Genomic DNA, 19,740 nt, shown 5'->3' with positions numbered 1-19,740 from the left:
CAAACTATGACCTTCAATGCCTGAAAATTACCCTTAGTAAACTAATGACATCAACACATCCATTACCACCATGCTGAACAGACACTACTCCTTGTTCTTTTCAAGGAAGTTTGGAGCATTCTCCTTTCAAATACCGCCAACCATTAGTAATTTCTCTAGGTTACTACTGTATACTGTATATAGGCCCAATATCTGCAAATGATCTGAAAAGCGACTTTTAACATGTTCAGGTTTTGCATTTACCTCAGTAAAATTAAATATGAGCAAAAGCAGGATCAAGAACACAGTGGCTGAATAGGATCAGAAATAACTCAAATATTTTGAATGACAACAAGAACTAAAAAATACCGAAGACCACGGAAACCAGGAGAGAGTGAATGGATTCATATCATCACTAAAACAAAAAAGTGAACGGCTTTTTCTACTGAACAAAGTGCTGTTTAATTCTCGTTAATCATATATTTCCTGTATAAGATCAGAATGTAATCAAAATGTCCATTTTGAAAATATGATTAAAAGTGAGGATCACTTATTTGAATTAAATATTCTCTGAGTGTCTTGTCTCATTATTGAGTGTGGAAGCTGCAGAAATAGCCCTAATGGGCCTTCAAAAATGTGCAGCTAGTTTCCACAATTCAACAGTCAATTAAATTAAAATAAAGTGAACATTACCGAACCCACAGCTAATTAATTTTCCTTCTGGAGTATTTAATTTTTGACATTATTCAAAAAATAATTTTGAGTTCCTATGTTTCCAGTTTTACACATGAGCCATAATTTCAGATTAGAGATGTAATAAAGTTAAAGTGAATGTATTTTGACGATAGGCTCCTTGATGTATTTTAGATTTTCTGTCATGATTTAATAGGTTTTCTGGTATACTTAGATGGATTTTCAAGTTTTGAATCATATCTACGCAGATCCTTCCAGATGCAATATAAAATATATAAATTGCAAAGAAATTGCATGCATAAATTGTTTTCCTCTTATTCGATTTTCCCTTTGAAGTTGTTTTTTGTTCACATATCCTCATCTGACCAGGAGAGGCAGGACTAACCAGGCAGGGAATCCTCAACAAATGTATCAATGCTGTTCTATGAGTTAAGAGCTGCAGTGAACAGTGCAAGTTAAACAATGTCAGGAGTAATTTGCAAAGCTGAGCTCTTCTTATACTACCCTAAAAATGTACACCAAACTAAGGTCGCTCTTTACTGCAACACTCTATCATTACTAGCTCATCTGAGGTCATTTGGAATGGCGACTTGCAGCTTGGGCTTTTAAAACACCATTCTCCTTCAACGTTTGTACCAGAATCACTGCGTGTGATCTGTGCCCTTTGTGATTTGGAACTCTGCAGATTGCATGGTCCATGTGTTACAATTGCCCTACTTTGTAATGACACTGCACAATGGAATTAATGTAGGGTTCCCTTTACATCTCCAACCAATTCAAATGCAGAAATATTATAATCGTGACCCAACTGTACAGGATAAACTTACTCAATGAGTTTATTTACACTTAAAACATTCTTGCAAAAGCATAAATATTAAGCATATACTAGAAAGTATAAGATGATACTGTCATACATACACAGAAAGTTGGATAATGTCTGGTAAAAGAATAGCTTTCCCTTTCCAAACTCCTTCAGTCTTTAAAAAACTGCCATGGTTTTTGATTAATACATGAAAATAAAGAATCCTTATTGCTGTATAATGTTCTCAGATCACACAGTGAAGTGAATATCCTGTTTCTAGCTTGCATGCAATAATTTCATTCTGACCTCTTTCCACCAATGAGTTGGTCACTTGAGGTTCCAGCAATGACTTTAAAATTCTCTTCTTACTACAGAATTTTACAGTTTAAATATCACATTTTCCTTTATGAGATTACAGATCCTATTCAACTGACAAGGCAGTAAGGCGACGAGTTAACACATGGTCAATATTGATCCCACACAATCATAAATGGTCTATATTTTGGAAGCCGGATTCAAATGTCACAATAATCACAAACCACAATTTTCTCTGCAGAGTTGTGCCATAATATAATTTCAACAAATAGCTTCTAGCCATTGAAAACATAAATGATTCTAAATCCCTGGTATTAATTAAGCTGCAGTTCAAAAAAAAACCTCAAATGTAGAATCTAACTCATTGGTAGACTGCAGCCATATTGTGATGTGGAAACTCAGTGCAGCATCTATTTTGACTGAATCCACAACAATGTATACAACCATGGCACAACCAGAAATGTTCAAAATAAATGCTGACTTCAGGGCATTTTCTGGTACAAACTCAGGACTATTGGAAATGGAAATTAATTCAGTTGTAGCTTCTGACAGCTATCAGGAAGGGGAAACCTTTCTCACTGCTTTCAGGATTAGAATCTAACATTTGTCTCAATGATGTGAGGGCAATGATCTGGAATGTACCACCAACATGTAGTAACAAGTTCCTACATGTCGCACACATATGAACCTATTCTCCCTAACTTCTGCATATTAAATAGACTGTTCTAACTGATCATTTTAGGCAAATTGAACAAATGTTTTGTAGCAAAATGGTTTTAATACTACAGTAATCACAAATATTCATAGAAGTGAGATCTATGGAATCTATGGTAACACAAAAGAAAGGCCACAGGAATGCAACTGTATGAACACAGAGCAGAGATAACAGCAATGTTATATGGTTTTATTTATGATAATAATTCAATAGATTTACAGTGCATAAAGATAATACAGCAGCATCATAATATGATGACATTGAATAAACACATACACCAAAGGGATGGAATAATTCAGCATGAGTGAAACAATGGAAAGTCAACAGAAACTGCATGCCATAACATTCATGAGACTGTGGAAAAGAAACTGGGGAAATAGAGTCAGTGACGGAATCAAGTGACAGTAACATAAAAGTGACAATGAATAATATTACATTGGGGAGACAGTAAAACTGGATTGCTTTGATATTGAGAAGATAAAGGGAAGTCTATTACTCTTATGAAGTGATAGAGGTTGACTTCAATAAACACAATTTATATTCAGATGATCACACTTCAGACCATTAAAAACCCAAATAGCTTATTGAAGCCAACTATGTTATGTCATGTTGTATATGTGATGTTAGTACTTAAAAAAGTTAAAGTTGAGTTCCCCCAGTTGTTCCTTGGATAGATATGGTACTGCCCTATGAAAGCCAGAAAAGATGTCCCAGTGTCACTTATCATGATGACATTCACTAGATGATTGATAATATTAGAAGCAGAGTTGAGCCAAGTACAGTTCCTTCAGTCACACCTCCACAGCATTTGCATTCAGGAGATGAGCTCTAATTTATCATGACTCAATGTTTAGGTCCTTTAAGGTCACCATTTATCCAGCTTAGCAGAGATATGCCACATTAGACCAGTGTGCCCGAAATGTATGGGATCAAATCCAGACCAGTCTCCTCCCTCTGTGCTGGTTGCAAGGATCCTATTTAAAATGATTCTGATCAGTTTAGCACTGATGCAGCAGATAGTGCTCTTCTAAGGTTGGGATTAAGCGATATTGTCAGGATTAAGCAGAGAATGCTTTACTCTGCATCAGGCGTATTATATACTTGACCTCGGAGCACTGGTGCTGACAATGGGTTCCCAAAATGTAGTATGATCTGTTCCCAATAATGGCATACATCATCCTCATTTCCATAAAAAGTATTCCATGTTCACATACAAGTCTGTGCAGTTATTTCATTGTTGTTTATTTTTTTTGTTTAAATTACGCCATATTAAAGATGTGCCAGATTCCAGAAGGCAAATAATATGTTTACCTTTTGTAACTTACTGAAAGTATGCTGTAGGTAGTGAAAAAAAGCAATACGCAGATATCATTTTGTACTATATCATTTTTTGTTTTTTGTATAAACAGCATGTGTCGGTTTATAGTAGATTATCATTTTGAAGCAGGAATCAAGTCTAATTAAAACCATGGTCAAAGTGGAAATCACTTATCAATACAGACAACTTTTGTTGCTTTGGGGCAATCCAGTTAACACCCAAGCACACACAAGGAACTGGCCATAACAGGAAATGTTACTCAAGGTTTAAGTAGGTTAAGTTCCCGTTTAGGTCAACCATATTTTGTAGACCCCCATAATTTTTACTTGTCCATCATTTCACAAAATTACAGGTTGTGTAACATAGTTTGCTTGTGCAAATATTGCTTGTCTCTTATTACTGTTGCAGTACTGTAGCCTAAGTTATCCAATCAGGAATAAGCTTGACCAAATGTCAGAAGATGCAGGAAGAGCACCTAACCCAACTTTCAGTGCGCTGATCCCACTTGTAACTCTGGGATCAGTCTCATTAACATAGAAGAGGCACGTTCCTGGTTTTGTAAATGCCTGTGATTAAGAGTTTCTCCATTTTAGGGCTGAAAATCGAGTGCTGCTGCAAGTTTTAAATGGGCAGCTCGAATGGTTTGTGGCTTTTCAAGGCAGCGAGTTTCTTTGGTGTTTCACAACATCTGGAAGGAGTTCAGCAGCACAGCGAACACCATACTTTACAGATGAGGCCATAGAAATTGTGCCAAAGGAAGTGAGACATTGGAGGAATGCTCTATTTGTCTTGGAGTATCACACTGCATAATAAGAATGGCACAAAATGTCTACCAGCTTGGATACTATAAAATAGGCTACAAATCATGATAACACTTATGTCCATTATGTAGCAGGGTGCACTCTGCTTCCCACTAAGTTCAGGCAAGCAGCTGACAGCAAGCATGTAGATGAGGCCCAGAAGTTAAAATTTCCCTACTCTCATGAGCAATAAATGAGCAAGGAACTGGCAATGGTTTTTCACTCTGATTTCTAGTTTGTTTTGACCAATTCACGCCCATTTTTCATCTGCAACCGATTAGAAAATCTAGGCTTAAGTGCCTGGGGGTTTTGCTGTCGCAGAAATTGGGTTCTATAAATTAATATAAGTTGTTTGATTTTATGGGCACAACTTTTATATTTAAAACATGAATGGAATTGTAACAAAAATAGAGTCTACGGAAAGACTGACAAACAAAAAGAAAGCTGTTGACTTAAAGGGAAACTCCAGTGATCTCAGACGTTATCTTTGTGATTAAATTGGGGGTAATTTTAACCTAGTTCGCCAGGTGGGATACCCATAGGATTGGGTGGAACCCAGGCTTTACACCGCACCCAATATTAGTCTATATTGACTTCAGTGGAGAGTAAACTGGGGTGGGATGCAAAACCAAACATTGCAGCCAATCTCATCAGTTTCCCAATGGGTGTATTAGGTTAAAATTGCCCCCTAGGCAGTCACAGAATCAATGCTTTTCTGTAATTGCAGTGATCTTGCCCCCCCCCCCCAAAATACATTCTTAAGATTCTTACACATTGCAACTTATGAACCATAACTCACCAATCTCCAAGTTGTTTCCGCACCATGACAACACAATACTAATTGGACATTGACATGCTATCAAAGCAGGTTGCTTGAGTTGAGTTGAGAAGAATGTCACAGAACTGCTCTTAAAGACTTTAATATCTGCCACAGGAAAGAGCACAATTGTTCTTTACATTACATGGAAGATTTAAAGCTTCACTCTATTCTTTGGATGACACACAGAAGAGCAAATACTTGCAGTCCCTATGATACCATGCTGGAAACAAAAATAGCCACAAGAACAAATGCAAGTTTCTGTGCTTTGGGAAGGGTAGCTGCATGCTACTAAAAACTGAGTTAAAAAAATTGTACATAGCAACGAAGATGATTTTAGCCACTGCGAATCAAGATAAGAGACATAAAACAACTTTAAAAGCAGAAACCTGGAGTTTCCCTTTAATAAGCTTCCTCTTCCTTCCTAGTAACAGTCCCACATTAATCAAAGAGTTGTTTATTTTATTTATTTAATTTTCACTGTTTGGTTTAATCAGGTAACCATTAAAGGTGATGTAAGTATCAAAGCCATCACTGAAAATGGCATTCTCTCGTTCTCCTTTGTACAGACGAATCCAGACTTCGTCATTCTGTTTCAGATCTATCATAATGCTCTGACTTTGCATGATGCTGCGGTCACTGGGTTGGGCATAGAGGATGACAATCTCCTCGTCATTCTTCATGATGTGCATGTAGGTTTCCTTCTGATTCCAGGTGTGTACATTTAGGCTAAAGTGATAAATACCTGGGATGTAGCAGTAAAACTTTCCTGTGAACATATTAAACTGATTGTACAAATTTACATGCTCAGTATCAAACACTAATGTCTGGTAGTAATTATTACTGTGTAATTCTTTCTTTCGGCCAACAGAGAAAGCAGCGTAGTACATTTTGCACGGATCTCCAATCTTTCCTACACTTCCCTTTGAACCTTTTAAACCTGAAGGACCCCGTAGTCCACGTGCTCCTGATTTTCCATTTTTGCCATAAGATCCTGGCTCCCCTTCATCACCCTTCTCACCTAAAAAAAAATTAAATAACATGTTAATAAGCAATATAAATTATTGGAGCTTGACAGTATCTGACTAATCGTATTCTTGTTCGCTGGATTAAGGTGAGTGAGGACTGTGTAGCTAGTATCTGAATCAAAAATTCAAGGTTTAATTGGAGCAATGATTAGATTCAACACAGGTCTCCCTCTGTAATACACTAACAGTTGTTCTCAACTCCAAAAATAGTAGACCCCCACCCACACCCCCATCCCCACCCACACCATCTCACCAGTGTGACATTTTCATTTCCCACGAGTATGACAAGCATAAAACAATTTTTTTAAATAGGGACTGAGAATTTTCCTTTAACAAAAATTCTTGTGGTTTCCTAGCAACTGTTCATATTAGTCAACAATTTAGTTGTTTATTCACCTTTCTTTCCTCTCTGAGAAAGACTGCTGGTTTTGTGCTGTGTATTGAATTTACTAACTTCATTTGTGATATTTACCAGTCAGCCAGATGAGATCTGCATTCCCCATGGATAATCTGGATTTTAATCAACGAAAAGAAAAAGGGATGATTTTGCTGCCCTCTCCGCACCCCCACTCTAGTCACGAGGTGGATAACATCCAAAACATACTCCGCCTGCAATGACCTGAACCACCTTCATTTTGTACTGTGGTTTTGAATTATACTATGGAGCCCAAATATCTTTTACAGTCAATTCCAACCTATTGTCAATTAATTCTAAAGTGTCAAGATATCCTTTTACATCAATGTCAGATCACATAAATGTCTGTCCTTGACCATTCTCTTTCTTTATAACGATCTCTCGCTCACCTATCTCTATCTCTGTGTTCTCTTCTGTTGATTTGTCTTTCCCTGATCTATTACTGTCTTATTTAAAACTCTCTCATTGTTCATCTTATCTCCAGTATAATTGATCTGTCTCTCTGATGTTTGCCAATCTCTGCCCCATGTGTGTCATCAAGATGTCTTTCACCCTTTTGTCTCTCTCTTGACGTTGTACACCAATATATCACGTTCTCCCTCTCCCTCTTTGCCTATCTCCTGCATCTTTCCACATCTCTCCCTTTCTCCTTATCTGCCTCCTGTCTCTCTTTCCCCTGACAATTCCCACCTCATCCCCGCCTCTCTCTTTACCAATTTCTCCCCCATTTGTCTCTCCCTCAATCTTTCCTCCTATGGCTCTCTGCATGTGTCTCTCCCCTTGCATCTTTGTCCCTCAGTTTTCTTTCTCTCTGGCCCCAACATGTAAAGGCAATGTAAATTGCCAGGATGGGCAAAGTAGGGTCCAAGATGGCAGTAGAAAAAATTGAAACAGCCGGCGCAGTCGAAGGAGTGGAGCCCGGAGGCGGGACAGGGGAGTGTAATTATAGCGTGATAAGTTTACATTGGCAGCTTCCACTATAAATGTGGGCACAGGAATTTAAAATGGACAAGTAGTGACCATAGATATAAGAAGGCTGATTTTAACTTTCAGCGGTAAACAGGCGGTAATGGTTCGACCGTCCACGTCCGCCCATTTTCCAGCTGAAAATTAAAATCAACCCTAAGGTTTTTAGTATATTAATAGAAAAATGCTACAAATGAAAGAAACAAAGAACTTGCATTTATAGTGCCTTTCGTATCCTTAGTACACCTCAAAGCATCTCACAGCTAATGAAGTACTTTTGTGAAGTAAAACATCAAGGGAGACACAGAGGGGTGAAAGACACTTTGAAGTTGCTATGTAGGCAAATATGGCAGCAGATTTTCACATAGCATGGTCCCACATACACCAAATAAGATAAATCACCAGCTAATCTGTTTTTAATGGTGTTGGTTGAGGGATGAATGTTGGCCAGGAGACTAGAAGAATTCCCAGCTCTTCTTCCAATAATGCCATGGAACCTTTTACATTCACCTGAACAGGTAGAACTTGGTTAAATATCTCAAATGAAAGGTGGCACCTCTGACATTACAGAACTCTCTCAGTACTGCACTTAAGTGTCAGCCTGGATTATGTGTTCAAGTCTTGTACCAAAATGAATATCTTACTTGTAGAACTGCACCATGAGATATACTTCAAACCATTTCTTTAGTTCACAAGTTTTGTCAACCGCTCACGTTGTTTGGAAGTGAACATGCTTCATTTGTTGTTTGGAGACCCTGGAAAAGTTTGAAACTTTTGCAGCATTTTTCATTTACTGGTTCTAATTTTCCTATAGAGCAGCTGCCTGGCAGTCAAATACAGCACAGGCCGCTGTTACAGAATCACTATAGAATAATGTTTAAAAAAAACAACTTTTTCATTCACAAAACCAAAAAATGGAGCCAGACCAAACTCACTTGACTTGATGCCAGCTTAGTGTCAGCTGGTGAACATGCTCGTCACTGACACATTTTTGTTCTGTCTGCTTCTGCATCACCTAGCTTCATAAATATTGTAACTACTTTAGGTTTTTTTCTGGCCTGGTTCCATATCTCACAGCTGAAGAGGTAATGGTCAACCACAATGCAGATGGCTAAGAGTCAATCCCCTGGTAATTCACATTTTTTGATTTTTACTTGTCCCCACAAAAGACCAAAATAGCCATGAAAGATCAGAGTCCTTTCCTGCCCTTTGGTTGTTCAAATATTTTAACCAGATGTTTTGCTGCACAACAGGCTGTACTTCCTCCCACAACCATAGTTCAGGTGTAATATAGGCCTGGAGCCCTTGCAATTCTATATTGTATTTAGAAAAGAATGGGAGAGATCCATTTTTTCTTCATAATTTACAACTCACGAATGAAATCACGGGAATGCACAGTTCTGAAGTGTAGACTTTGTGAGAATGTGCACATGGGAACAACACCACCTGCATGTTCCCCTCCAAGTCACACACCATCCCGACTTGGAAATATATCGCCATTCCTTCATCGTTGCTGGGTCAAAATCCTGGAACTCCCTTCCTAACAGCACTGTGGGAGAACCGTCACCATACGGACTGCAGCGGTTCAAGAAGGCGGCTCACCACCACCTTCTCAAGGGCAATTAGGGACGGGCAATAAATGCCGGCCTCGCCAGCGACGCCCACATCCCATGAACGAATAAATTTTGTTAGTGGGAATGAAAAACCAGCAGCCAATAATGGCTAACAATGATACTTAAACACTTCTCAAGCTAACAAGCCACCTAATGAGTAGAAATGTCCCAAAGTTCATTCATTCAGCTATGGATCTTTGTGGTAAATAGTGCAACAAACGTTTCAGGTACACAGTTCACTGTCTTGTAAAAGGAGTCAGATACAAGTGTTGACAATAACTTCTCATTGAAAAATGCTGTCCTTCTAATCCCCAAAAACTTAATCGTTGCACAAAATATTTTTTATTTTTAATTTTAATAGTGATTTTACCATAAGATTAGAGACAAATATGGATATAGCTTTGGGGGAAATAAGTGAGCTCCTCTTTGGGATTGAGGTGACAGCCCTGGCAATAAAAGTTCAGAACCTTCTATGTCAAATTGTAATCCAAAGCCAAAAGAGCTAGCACCTTCCACTCTGGAACCAAAGGCCTCTGTGGCAGCCACCTGAGAATCCATGTGAAAAGTCTCTTGTGTTATAGGCTATCTTTTCCTGTAATCAGAATACAATAAGTGAGGAGTCCCAATTGTCAGGATGACAAACACTGATACAAGAAATGTCAGCATGCAGCCCACAGTGGGTATGATGCCATGTGCATGCATCAAGCATCTACATTAGATGGGAGGATTATATTGGACTGAATGAATGTATGGATATGAATGAAAGAAAACTTCCAGATAAAGGCTTAGGGTGTATTGTGTACCTTGCTGATTAATGGGCATTCATGGTAAGCACTGAAAGCATTTTAAGACAGTCAGGGGGAGGTAACTGTAACTGTCATATATGCTTAGTGCACTGAAAGGTAATAGTGCATTCTTCTACCTTGGCTGACCAGCCCCCACCTCTTCCCATTCTCCGTGTGGAGTCCTGCAACAATCACTGCTGCAGGGGAGTCCCCTCCTCTGCCTCACTTTCTTCAGTAGAATTTCAATTGCTTCATCTAAGAAACAGGCCTTTCTCTAACCTCATGCATTCCTTATAAACATTTTGCCCACCTTCCAAAACTGCAAATCGTCATTGCATGTTCAGTTAAGCTGTTGAAGGCCTTTAATTCCTACATAATACCAAATTTCCCATCCACCAATGGGAAAATCTAAGGTCTCGTCTACTGATTGGTGAATGTTATTAAAATTCCACTTAGAATTATACTGATAAAATTACTTGACTCCAACTCAAAATGCTTCTGGGTGTTACTGAGCAAACTGCAATCTAGGAAAAAATTATATTAGTGATAAGTTATCAAGTTCAGTTGATGTGTCATTGGGAATGTATATTTCAATTGCATCTTCCATTTTTGGGAAGTAAAGGGTGAACCCAAAATCTGAATACATTTTTGATCACACTTCACGCAGGAACAGTGCATCAAAGATTATAATCAAAAAACTAACAGCCAATCACAAACTGATCCAATTATGAATCCTGAATGGATCCATTATAAAATCACAATTTTGCATATTTCACATCCCATTTGCTATATGCGTCAGCTTAGTTTAGTTGGTAGCACTCTCACTATGAGTCAGAAAGTTTTGGGTTCTAGAATTTGAGCACATAATCTACGCTGACACTCCAGCACAGTACTGGAGTGTTGGAAATGCCGTCTTTTGAATGGGATGTTAAACTGAAGGCCTGACTGCCCGTTGTAGTGGTACAGTTGGGTGTTGATGCCTTGAGACTACTTGAAGAGCAAAGAGTTTTCCCAGTATCCTGGCTAACGTTGTTCCCTCGACCAACACCACCAAAAAAACAAGATTAACTGGCTCTTCATCTCATTACTGTTTGTGGGATCTTGCTGTGTGCAAGATGATTGCTGTATTTCTGCATATAATAATGATTGTACTTCACAGTGATTCATTGTACTTTAACAACACCTCTCAACCCTGAAACCTCTACCACCAGGAAGGACAAGGGTGGTAGTGACATGGAAACACCATCCCCTCCAAGTCATCCTGACTTGGACAAATATCACTATTCCTTCATCGTCACTGGGTCTAAATCATGGAAGTCCCCACTTAACATCATTGTGCAAGCTCCATCATCACACGGACTGCAGGGGTTCAAGAAGATCCATTGCCCCCACTTTCTCAGGACAACTAGGGGTGGGCAATAAATACTTATATCCTGAGAACAAATATTGTTTTTAAAATGATCTGGGACATCTGAGACTTCATATGGTGCTATAAAAATTGCAAGATCTTTTCCTTTAAGGGGTGGATATGTTAGGGGTTGGAAGTTCTTTTCATTCAATTTACAAAATGTTGAGCTAGTTGTAACTGTTGCCCCTTCTCCACACACTCATACACCATACAGAACTGTGCTATCTCTTTCTGTCACTGCTATGGGGATACTTTGAAATCTTCCCATTCATTAAGACTGCTAATGCCAAGACAGAACAGAGTACAATCGTAACTTTTTAATTTAACTGTGCTGCTGAGCAAAACTGCACAAGTTCCTAATTAGTGACCTTAACGAGGCCTTAAATACAACATTGGTTGAATAACTTACTTTCTGCTACTGTTTGTTAACCCATTTCTGGAGGGGCAGGAGTCCTCAGAACAGTGCTACACACAGATAATTAGTCCGTTAGCACTTTTTACCCATGTTTTACCACTTTCACATACATCTACTTTGTTTGCTACATTAAAGAAAAGAAAGATAGTCTTTTGTTCTGCCAAAAAGTGACAAAATAAATCTTGAGTGGTCTCATTCTCTCCAATGACCAAACACTAATCTTTAGCAACAACCTGAAAACTAAATATAGAACTATACAGTTCTAAAAACAATTTGTGCCAATATTCATCAACTTCACAAAAAATGTTCCTGCCCACTGACACTTTGGTTTAAAGTGCATTAGTACACTGTAGGGAAATACTTTTAGTCTAGGGTAGATTTATCCAGCATCTGTCCTTAGCAGGTTGCCATTAAGCTGAGTGGAGGTCAGTGTCTCTTCTGATCCAATTCTGGCACTAAAACACGAGTAAAATATTGACTGGCAACTGGGGCATTCAGCTGAAAATAAAATGACAAAATGGCAGATCTGCATTAAGCTGTTTTTTTAGTAACAAAATGAAGAATCTCTTCCCTTAGATAAGAAATATTTTTAACTAGTCTTTCTGGGGATACTACAGACTGAAAGTACTTCCTTCCCTTTGAAGAGAGATGTGCAAGTCAACATAATGCAAAAATGCTCAGATTAAGACCCTCAGATCAGTCTGACCAATTTTCCTGCCCTCCATCCAAATTTTGTGCTTTTTAGGGCCCTTTTTGACATCTCAACAATAGAGGTTGGAAATAAAGCCTTTTAAGGAATAAGCAAGCCTGAAAAGTAATGTTTCTAACAATGCATTTTTCTGTTTCTACATGTTATTAAACTTCCATAAACCAGGTCATATCAGAACTCTGGGCAATGCAGCGGGTTAGATAATTGCCAATCACCTCTGGTACATGGGTTCAAATCCAGTCTCAATAACCTCAGGCATGGAATGTGAGATGAAAGGTTCTCGGGCTGTAAGGGTTCTGCATAACATGAGTTTCAGCATTCTCTGAATGGACATGGGCCCACAACACAGAACTGGGGCTAAGGTGGTAGGGGCTGAAATTCCAGTGGTCCTGCTCCAACAGCAGAGTGTAGTGGAGTGGGGCTTAAGTCTGCCAACGCTGGCCATGTAACAAATTGTGGGGACAGGGACATTAGCATGTATCAGCGGTACCCACCCGGGCGGAGACCCAAAATGTTGGAGCAGCCAGGAAAGAACTCAACAAGAAAAGAGCTCCACAAGTCTTCAGCTCCCAAAGACGTTAAGAGCAATTTCTTCAAAGTAATTGATCCGCACCTGAATTAATTACCTGGCATTTTAGGGCCTCTGGAAGGCCAATTAGAGAATAGGTTTGTGTTCCGTTGGGCCTATCAGGTAGCATACTGGACAGAATTTCCCAGGGAAGCCCAGGAACTCCTCTAGATACAGCCTCTTGACATTGGAGGGTTGGGCCGGGGTGTGGACAGAAGATCGGCCCTCTCCTCCCACATGGATTTTCCTGGCCTCCTCTCCACAGGGTGGAGTCCCAGCAGAACCAAATTCTGCTTCTGCCATTTTATGAAGCTCTTCCAGCAGTTACACCAGCAGAGTTTTGACTCCATAATCTCAGTTTGACAGACTACATAACGGCTGGTGTTGGAAATGGAAAAATGTCACACTGATGCAATGGGAAGGAGCTTTCCTCTGCATCGAGCTGTGCTACGCCTGACAGGTTCCATTCCCCAGCAATAAGGTCCCTCAATTTGATGAGCACATGACTCATGTAAAAGTAGATAGAAAACAGATTTCTTATTTTATTTTGTATCACCAATGTAATTTTGTCCTGGATTGACTGCTCCTCCACTTTTCTGTTGATCTGGCCTTTTTTTTAATCCTAATCATTCAAGCGAGCTGAGGTCTGCTTCTGTGAAAGAAAAATATCTGTTCTGAAGCATTTTTGAATTTATTTTTTATAGTGGTGAGATGTGAATAAGAAAATCAATTTTATATAAAAAAATAACTGTTTTTGAATTTCCTATATTGTTAATAACATAACTTCATGAAGATCACAGGCAGCTCTCTCCTCCCAGGGCGCCTGGGAGGAGAGAGCTGCCTGTGGTAGGCCGGCAGAAACCAATTTCTAGGCCAATAACTTTGAGATATGGCCCTGTAAATGATTAACCTTGTTGGTAGCAATTTCACATTGATTGGATACTTTAGTAAAAAAGTAGTTAATGAAGCAATACAAATTTTCTTGGCGGTAACAATACAGACCTTACACTTCCTAATTTTGTTACTGGATAACACTTCCTTTGCAGAATATCATAGGTCATATGTCTGCCCATTGCTACAGGGATAGCAAGATGTAAAATCGAGTTTAAAATGTCATTTTCATAGTATACTCAGAACAACCTGCAAGCAAATGTAATATTATCATTGAGCTAGATATGCTATTGCAGTTCTCAAACTGTTTTTTATTGCAGCTTACTCCACTAAACCTAATGACTTCCTTGAACACTCAAAGTCACAGATAATAAGCACAATAAAAGTTATAAATTTACTAAACATTAAGAGCATTGTTTCCAAGTACTAAGTGAGCAGAAAAACTCAAGGTTGGTCCATACAAGCATGATTACTCCAGCAGTAACTTTATCCTCAAAAATAATCTAACTTGTCAAATGCTGCAACTAAATAGCATTTATGAAAATAGGAATGTAATAAATTATGTCAATGTATTGTAACTGGAGAACAACTGCAAGAAAATATTTTTTAAAAGATCTTTTCTACCACCCTCCCTACTAGAAATTTTGAAGCACTATTGTTGACAAGCACACTATTACTATGAGATCTCCATACATGAGGGAGAAGGGAATAGAGGGATATGGAAAGAGGTAAGTAGAGTGAGAGGAGGCTCATATGAAGTACAAACACCCATTTGGCCGAATGGCATTCTTCTGTGCTGCAGATTCTATGTAATCCGTTATAGCAGAGACAGTTTGTATATTGCTCGGTGTCATTACTCCCTAGCAAATTTATGGTAAAGGCTTTAAGAAAAGTACGTTCCAGCCTTTTGGGCTTTCGGAACTGTTTTTCTCTTTCTGTGTCTGATGAAGGATTGATATCTGTGCTGCTGTGATTCAACCTCTCTGGAGAGACTGCCCAAGGTACTTTTTCTGTTTGCTTTTCTTCTCTGACATACATTATTGATTGTGTTGCAAAGAGCCATAGATCTAAATTTGGATCCAAGCTTCCAACCCAAATTTTTATTGGCAGCAACAGCTAAAGAATTGGTGAAGTAAGAACAGAAAATGTCCATCAGCATCTGAAGAGGGAAAGAAAGACTTGCATTTATTTAACACTTTTCATATCCTCAGGACATTTAATCACTTGATAGCCAATGCATTACTTTTGAAGTGTGGTCACTGTTATATTGAAGACATACACAGAATGGTCCCACACACAGTAATGATATAAACGACCAGTTAGCTTTTGGTTGAGGGATAATACCCTGGAATCTTTTTACGTCCATCTGAACAGCAGACATGGACGCAGCTTAATGTCTCATCCAAAAGACATCACAGAGCTTGACTGAAATATTAACCTATATTATGTGCTTAAGTCTATAATCAAGGCTTGGAACCTACAACCTTCTGACACAGGAGGGTAAGAGTGCTACCACTGAGCCAAGCTAACACTTAATAATAGCACCAAAGTTCCAATGAAAGGTTTCTACTGAAACTGTTAACCTGTCCTTTCACTTATCAAATGCTGATGACCTGCTGTGAATTTCAAGCAATTCCTGTTCTTATTTCAGGTTTTCAGTTGTATCTCAGAGTTGGTGAGTTGGCCGTAGATCAACCGGGCCACTTCTAGCAAAAACCTGATTAGCCGTTTTTCATTAATTTCTGCAACTGTCTGGTTCTTATTTCTTTGCCTAACCTCCTTACTTTGCATTTCCCCCATTCTTCTTGCTTTCATTGTTGTTCATTTTTCTGTTGTATCCTTTTATAAGCCCGGTGGGTCTATTTAACTCCAGACATTCAGCTGGCAGTCCAGGTGTGCTAATAGGATGACTTGACTCTATATCCTAGTGTTTCCATGAGAGAATAGCCTCTACATGAGTCACTGACCTTCATTTGTAGTTTTTACCTTACCTTTGAGGATAGTGAGATTGATTTGAGGGATAGCTTGAAACTCTGGTGGATCTTTGCTGTAGTGATGGTAACGCTGTTTGTGGCGTGATGGGTGATCAACGGGATCACAACATTGGACGCAGTGGGCAGTGCCGGTTCCTGCAGGCTTGTTTTCAGGCTGATTTGGCTCTTCACGAGGCCAATCCTGCTCGGATTTATATAGATCTGATTCAGTATCTAAGTCGTAATAATATTCTTGTTCCTTTTGCTCATCATTAGGCAGATCAATGTGTGGAGCTGGAGGGGTCCTAGTCATGAATCCATCAATACGAATCAGGAATATGGAGACTTCAATTATCAGCAAGAAAACAAAATGGATATTCATGCTCAGCTGCATTTCCTCCTATTATAAAAAGAAAATAGAATCATGATTGTACAGAAAAACAAAGAGAACAATAAATAATTGACATGATCCCATAGCATGGATCTGAATACAGACACAAAGATACACGAGTACTCTATAGTGGAACTGAGGACTGACTGAGAAATACGTTACTGTAGAACTGAGAAGGAACAGGCATTTAAGTCTAGAATGAGATAGACATACAATATAATGGAACTAATAGACAACAGACGTACAGATCTCATTTACTGTTGAATTTAAAGACGAACACTCACATATGGTGAGCAACAGAGCAGCTCTCCTAATGGCTCAGTTGGTAAAGCCAATGTGGAACTAACCATAAAGATCAGAAGATTCCCTGGTTCAATTCCCAGGTTCTATGCTGAATTATCTGATCTTAGCTGGAATAGCAGTAACAATACTACAATTGGTCTCAGTGTCACTGGGCTGGAGAGGGAAAAATCAGCTAGGGTTCCACTCCTGCTATTATCCAGTGACCACTGTTAAATGGTGCATGCATGGGGAGGTTGGGTGAAGACAGGATTGGGCTCAGCTGTGAATCCCTCACAGTCAAATAGCCTGTTAACAGCTGTCTAAGGTCATGTTCAAAAGTTCCCTTTGGTGAGTTACTAGAAGGTGCCTAGAGCCTTTGTAACAATGCCTTCAAGAGAGATTGGGAGAAAACTGGCAGATAAAATGTATTCTGTTTGTCATATACATTGAACTATTTTCCAATATTGAGGCACCCATTAAAGAAAAGAATGACTAACTGTTACAAGATGGCACCACGTGTGAGAGAGTGAGACCGATTCTTCATATTCTTAACATAAACTTGAGATCAGAAAGACCCTCTGGCGTGTATGATTCTTCAGTTTGTTTGCTAGTTTAACATTTCCTCTCTATTTTCATGAGCTTCTGGCATTTTGGTGATTCACTCTTTCTCACCTGAGATACATTTGCTCAATGTACAGTACTAGGTCTTTGTGTAGGAAACAGAAAACAAAATATGCTGATTTACAGAGTTTGATTTTAACTATACTTCATTTGGGTTCATACTAAATGTGACCACAAATCCATTCAGTATTATAAAGCTGCTTTGGGACTCTTCATATAGAGCTCTCTATTTTTGTTCAGGCAAATAAATGGATCCAGCGTTGGGTTTATAGATTTCGTTCTCATTTTTGAAGCTTCTTTGTAAATGCATTGGGGTGCTTTGTTTACATTATTTGGGAGCAAACATTTAAAAATGATAATAACACCCATTATTTTAAACAAGCTAATGCCGCTGTTAAATCAAAGATAGAAGAATGTCATATGTAATGTTAAATTTTCATACGCTATTATTACAGTAATTTCTCATACTGTTAGCATGTTTATTATAAAAGAGATTTTTAGAAGAACTCAGTGGCAGTAATTTTAACTTTGGGCGATGACGTAAAACACGCGATATTGGCTCGACCACCCATTAAACACCTCTCCCATTGACTTCAACAGAAACGAATATCAGGAAAGGTGTTTAACAGGTCACCGAGCTGATCGTACGCGTTTTACACTATTGTCCAATGTCAAAATACCCCAGTGTCTCTGAGCATCATCGATCTTTACCAGTTGTGGCAATTTACAGCTTGCAAGGTTAGCCGCTGGCTTTGAGTCCGATAAGGACTGGCAGTCCATAATGTAATGGAATATTTTACATCTGTGTTATAATGGCAGGGAGTCATTAATGTTTTTAAGATGGGATTTTCAAATTGGAAAATATGTTTTTCAGAAATTAATTGCATTACATTATTTTTCAGTTGTCATTAAACAGATATGAATTTTTTTGAGGCTTTAGAAAAGTATTGTTGCCATGGTGATGACCATAATGTTTTACACTGTAGTCGAGGCAACATTTGGAACCACGTACCAGGGAATCTCTCTGAAATGTGAACTGTAATTTCCACAATTTGATATGAAGTTTTTTTTTTACCTTCTTTTGCATTTTCTAATAAGTCAGCTATTTCAAAGTCGATAAAATTTTCAAATTTTTAAGTTTACGACATAACAAACTTATTTGCTAACATAAAAAAAACACCCAAACAAATCATAAACTTACCAATAAACTTTGCTCAAACCACTTCTCCCCCTCTCCCCCCCACCCCCCCCCAAAACGTACAATGCATGCTAAAGGTCTCTGAGCATTCTGGTCTCTGGGTACGTCCTCTCCCTGACCCTGTACATCATGGCTCTCACCTGGATAGCAGACTTCCCATTTTTGGAAGCCCTGTGTAATGGCCCTGATGTAAACAAACAAAATACATATGCCCACGAGTCCAAGTCCAATCTTCTTTGGCTCTTAACATCTTCTTCGGGTCTCTGCTGGGTCTCCATGAGATTGTTACATTCAGACCACTGTGTAATAGTCTCTACCACTGTAAAGTGTGAATGCTAAAGCAAAGTGAAAAATTAATAATCTTTGGAATTCAACAGTTTAGTTGAAACCTAACTGAAGAAAACACAAGGCAGCGAGGTCAAAAATCCTGGGAAAATCTAATTTTCTAAGTCATTGAAAATGACTGATTCCACAACACTGTGCAGCCAAAAAAACAATCAGCTCCCAGAACCATATGGTCTAAAAACAGCAACAAAATGGCATGTGTTGGAATGGAAACTTTCTACTGTGCAAATTTTCATTATGTTTACTATAGCATAAGGGAAAATTGATGGTGTAGGATGTAATCAAGTCAAATATACAAAATAAATTGTGGTTAATGTAGTTTAATTTTTGTGGGAATGTTTTGGAAAAGCTGTCTTTGACTACAGTATTTTGACTGTTTATTTTCAAATAGCAATGACATGGGAATTTGCTGTAGAACATATAAATTGGATTTTTCTGGTTCAACGCAGGGATATTTAAACAATATAGTTAATTTATACCTTGATTTTATGCCAGATTGAAAACTAATGTGTAACAGTGCTTTAAATGTTGGTTCACACTCCTCCATCCAGTACAGTACTTACAGCGTTTTAACAGCAACGCGAGCCAGAGCCCCAGTTCCGCTGCCCGTTCACATCACAGTGCAACGGGAGGCAGCAAATCTCTTTGGGTGCCTGGTCTAATGCATGTACAGGACACTGTCTATCAATGGTA

The 19,740-nt window shown here is 38.7% G+C and overlaps 1 protein-coding gene across 5 annotated transcripts in view; it reads right to left on the bottom strand.

Moving 5' to 3' along the window:
* Positions 1-2,678: 2,678 nt before the first annotated feature.
* Positions 2,679-19,740, bottom strand: part of c1qtnf1 (C1q and TNF related 1) — a 29,997-nt gene continuing 12,935 nt past the window's right edge. For 4 of the 5 annotated variants that reach the window (XM_068004172.1, XM_068004170.1, XM_068004171.1 and 1 more), the window contains exons 2-3: positions 16,229-16,610; positions 2,679-6,460 (exon numbers count right to left, since the gene is read on the bottom strand). In XM_068004172.1, coding sequence (XP_067860273.1) covers positions 5,910-6,460; positions 16,229-16,604 — 927 coding nt within the window. In that variant the 5' untranslated portion in view covers positions 16,605-16,610 and the 3' untranslated portion in view covers positions 2,679-5,909. Of the gene's footprint in view, positions 6,461-16,228; positions 16,611-18,842; positions 19,024-19,740 lie in introns of those variants that run through there. The other variant, XM_068004169.1, reaches the window with a different exon arrangement.

This window comes from Heptranchias perlo, chromosome 23 (genome assembly GCF_035084215.1).
Source record: "Heptranchias perlo isolate sHepPer1 chromosome 23, sHepPer1.hap1, whole genome shotgun sequence".
NCBI classification, from domain to species: domain Eukaryota; kingdom Metazoa; phylum Chordata; class Chondrichthyes; order Hexanchiformes; family Hexanchidae; genus Heptranchias; species Heptranchias perlo.
Note: the sequence above shows the minus strand (reverse complement) of the source record. Positions and strands in the feature narration are given on the sequence as shown.